The sequence below is a fragment of the Microtus pennsylvanicus genome, chromosome 1 (genome assembly GCF_037038515.1).
Source record: "Microtus pennsylvanicus isolate mMicPen1 chromosome 1, mMicPen1.hap1, whole genome shotgun sequence".
Classification (NCBI taxonomy): domain Eukaryota; kingdom Metazoa; phylum Chordata; class Mammalia; order Rodentia; family Cricetidae; genus Microtus; species Microtus pennsylvanicus.
Genome location: NC_134579.1, coordinates 221,934,050 through 221,938,675, shown reverse-complemented (window position 1 = coordinate 221,938,675; position 4,626 = coordinate 221,934,050). Strand labels below are relative to the sequence as shown.

Sequence of the window (4,626 nt, the reverse complement as noted above, 5' to 3'; positions counted from 1 at the left end):
TCGTAAGTTCTGAATTGTGAAGGGGATTTATATCAAATAGAATGTAGCTGGCTACTCTAAGACCATCACGAAACTATTAAAGTTGTAGCATGACTAGTCAGGATAGTCATGAATTTATCTCCCAGTATTCACAGCTAGGTAAGTCTGTTGTTGACTTTTCTTCCCTCGTAGTATGGAGAGATCCATAAATTACAACGGAAGCTGTGTTTTCTTACCACACCTATGCAGTCCATAGTCTGTGAGCATCCACTAGCTTGGGTCAGCTGTTTTCGCCATCATGTTCTTGACCCCTCCTTATTAATTTAACCTCTCATTTCTGTCTTCAATGAACTCCAGGAGCTCAGCTCAATGTTTGGCTGGGGGTCACTGCATCTGCTTCCATCAGTAACTGGATGTAGGTTCTATGATGACAATTAGAGTAGTCACTACTCTGATTAGGGGAGAAGACCCCATCAGAGACCCTCTCCATTATTGTTTGGTCAACATTGTGAATTCCTGAGAATTTCTCTAACACCAGGTGTTTCCCTATACCCATAATGCCTCACTCCATCAAGTTATCTCTTTCCTTGTTGATTAGCTCATCTAGGTTATGAATTGATATGTACTTCATGTATGAAAATTAAAGACAATTAGCAAATGATCAAGCTGTACTGTTACTGCATATGTACATAAAGAATATAGATAGCATACAATAGACATTCTAGTGTACCTATGTTCTAATTAAATAGTGAAATGTGGACAAAATTTTAGATCTTAACTAGGGATGAGAAGGTAAAGAAAATATGGCATATATCGCATGTACTTATCAGAGATTTGATGGACCAAAGCCTATTTTATATACCAAAATAAGTGCAAATGGGGAATCATCACATTGTGATTACAACATCAAATACTGCATTTTAGATAATATATATATAGTTTAGAATGAGTTAAATATAAAGCAAGGCAACTTTAATTAAGGAGAAAGATGATCACAAAGAGGGAGGAAGCAGGACAACAGAGGGAATTAAAAATCTTTAACTTGATCAAAGTTCATTATATACCTGTGTAAAAACTTTTCATAATATTTTAATTAGTTTGTACAATAAATATCTGCTATTGTAATTAAATGAAACTAAATAAAAATCAAAAGAACAGTCAAAGAAAATAAAATTGTTCAGAAATAAAGAAAGGGTGACTGTTAAATTACAAAAATGCATGAGGGAGAGGGAAAGAGAAGAAAAGTATAAAAAGCAAAGTTTTAAATGTCCAAATTTCATAAGTGATGTGTATTATTATTTAAATTTAAACATCTGAACAGTTTTAAGTTACTGCTGTGATACCGCTCTGGTACAGTAATGCATGGGCATTGTGAACATTTCTTCATTTTCTCAAAGTTCTAATGATTGTAAGAGAAAAAAATGAGTGATACTGACAAAGTAGCTGACATATTACAGAAAAATTTGTCTTCCTACAGTAGATAAAATATAGTTAATTGACCACTGTCCTTTATTAATGTAAATCATGAAATTATTTGAGTCAATTTAATATGCACACTACATAAAAACATGTGAATATAGATTTAATTTCAAGCAACAGAGAGAGGAGAAGGTGATCATGTTTTTCCTGACTCAATTTGTTCTCGAACTTTAGGTCTGAGTGTGTGCCAAGTAATCTTTCTGGGAAATTGGCCCCTGTAGATGAACACATGTTGCGTGATACTCATTGTTCTTCCATGAAGAACCTGCAATCATAAAGTTGAAAAGCTTTATATTGGCAGAAAGACAGCCTCTGGCCTGTTTATAACACAATAATTTTGGGGCTTCGTTTGGGCCAAATTTTACAAAGAAAATATTAATTTTACTGATAAATATATAAAATTATTAGGGTGTTAAATTTATCTTCACAATAAGAATAATGAATTCAGGAAAATGTTGGAACAAAAAACTAAAGGAAAATAAATGCTTTAGTACATATTTTGTCAAATCCTTATGTAGATTCTCTATTTTGAAAAAAGAGAGCAGATGAAATTTTGGGGGCATAAAATCTTATAAAAGGCTTTTGTTTGTTTACACATCGCTAATTATGTTCACAGTAAGTATCTTAAAAATCAGAATGGATTAGATAAACTTAAAAAAAACTGTGTAAAAATATTCTTTGTTAATTTTATGTTATCCAGAATTTTTGTGAACAGAAATGTGTACTTGATGGAATGAGATTCTAAAATAAATGCACATAATCTGATACTGTCATCTTAGAAAACTTTAACTTTAGACTGTCAGGTAATAAAAATATTCTCTCATCCTTAATATTCCTATTAGAAGTGAAATATTTTATAATCATATTTAACTGACATTATTAAGAAATAAAGAATTAATCCATTAGGGTTGCTTGGCATCTTATTTCACAAATTATACAGTTTTTAAATAGAGCTTAATTAACTCAAATAATGAAACTTAGGAACACAGAATTATAAGTAGAATTCGAGATCAATATATATATATATATATATATATATATATACACATATATATATATATACACACACACATACATAGACACAATTGTATTTTTTGTAATTTATTTGATCTTTTTGCATTAATTACCTAGTATAAAAGAATCATAATAGATGATAAGTAGTAGTTTATAGAGGCTAATATTTGTTGTAGTCTAAATGAATTATTTCATAACAGCACCAGTTCCACAAACACTGTGAAGTTTGCTAACCAATATGAGCGCATAAACAAGTGATGCTTTATATATGTGTCTATTTGGTCAATTAAATTTTATACAACCTCAAACTGTAAAATAATATTGTTTGAGAGAAAATGCAATTAGGATTAAAAAAACTTTTAAATACATTTATACAAAACTTTTATATATATATATATATATATAAGTATATATAAATCATTTTAAATCATTCAGGTTAAGTATTGTCTTTAATTTCTGCAGATTTTAGAGCCACTAGCCATGAATTCCTGGAACCACACATATGAGCCTAACTTTATACTTATGGGATTGACAGATTCCAAGGAGATCCAGCTAGTCCTCTCTGTGCTCTTTCTCTTTATGTACATGGCCACTGTGCTGGGGAACACAGGCATGATGCTAATCATTCGTCTAGATGTCCAGCTTCACACTCCGATGTATTTCTTCCTCACTCACTTGTCATTCCTTGACCTCATTTACTCAACTGTCATCACACCTAAAACCTTGGAGAACCTGCTGACTTCCAGAAAGAGCATTTCCTTCATGGGCTGCTTCATTCAATTGTACTTTTTTGCCCTCTTCGCTGTTACTGAATGCTTTATACTGTCTTCCATGGCCTATGACCGCTATGTAGCCATCTGCAATCCCCTACACTATCCAGTTATTATGTCCACAAGGCGCTGCCATGCTCTCATCTCTGTTTCCTACATGATTGGAGCTATGGACTCCATTAGCACGATCTCTCCCATAATCACCTTGAATTTCTGCAGTTCCAAGGTAATTCATCATTTCTTTTGTGATGCATTCCCAATTTTAGCCCTGTCCTGCAGTGATACCTATGATGCTGAGGTCAACATATTCATTTTAGCTGGACTTACTCTACTGGTGTCCCTTCTCATTATTTTCTTTTCATATGTGTCCATTCTCTCTACAATTTTGAAGATAAATTCTTCTTCAGGTAAGCACAAAGCCTTTTCCACTTGTGCCTCTCATCTCCTAGGAGTCACTGTCTCTTATGGAACTATGAGTTTCAGTTATTTGAAGCCAAGCAAGTCCTACTCTCTGGGAAAGGACCAAGTAGCTTCTGTTTTCTATACAATTGTGATCCCTATGCTGAACCCACTCATTTATAGTCTCAGGAACAAAGAAGTGAAAAGTGCTGTCCTTAGACTTGTGCAAAAGAAAGAAGGGTCCCAGGAATTTAAATAACAATGTTGCCAGATACTTAAACACTTCTCCTTTTTTTGCTACTGATCATATCACTTGTTTGTGTTTTTTTGTTTGTTTGTTTGATGGTTTATTTTCCATGCAGGGTACCATTAGCTATCTTGGAACTCACTCTGTAGACCAGGATGGCCTCAAACAAACTAAGATCCTCCTGCTTCTGTATTCCAAGCTGGAATTAAATGTGCGAGCCACCACCACTTGGATATTGATCACTTCTTTACTCTCTCTCTCTCTCTCTCTCTCTCTCTCTCTCTCTCTCTCTCTCTGTATGAACCTATCAGCTTTGTTTCCTTCTTTGTGCTAGTATAGAATTTCCCTTCCAAGACCAATGTTTGGACATTTCTGAGAATGGGACTTTAAAAATCTGTGTCAATTGAAAAATCAAGATATTTATAGTAAACTCATGTTCTGAATTTTTGAGATTATCAGGAGAAATAACATGCAATTGAAAAAATATTCTTAAATTCTTAAGGTAATATAGTACTTAATATGTTATCAATTGTCTGATATCTGACTTAGGAAACATAACACTGACACATTAACATTTTTAAAAGTTAATCATTTGTGTTATGAAAGATTGTTTATGTTGGATGTAATAATAGTGAGTGACCTTTTTTAGTCTCATCTTCCTCAGCTGAATAAAATAAATAATAATTACAAGTCAATAAGGTAACAAAATGGATATAGTACATTGATGAAAATAAAATT

General features: G+C 32.9%; 1 protein-coding gene across 1 annotated transcript; it reads left to right on the top strand.

The window, feature by feature from the left end:
• The first annotated feature begins 2,952 nt into the window (after window positions 1–2,952).
• LOC142842666 (olfactory receptor 8H1-like) lies at window positions 2,953–3,900 on the top strand. The gene has a single exon (XM_075959359.1). The coding sequence runs from the start codon at window positions 2,953–2,955 to the stop codon at window positions 3,898–3,900; it is 948 nt and encodes a 315-aa protein (XP_075815474.1).
• The last annotated feature ends 726 nt before the right edge of the window (window positions 3,901–4,626 follow it).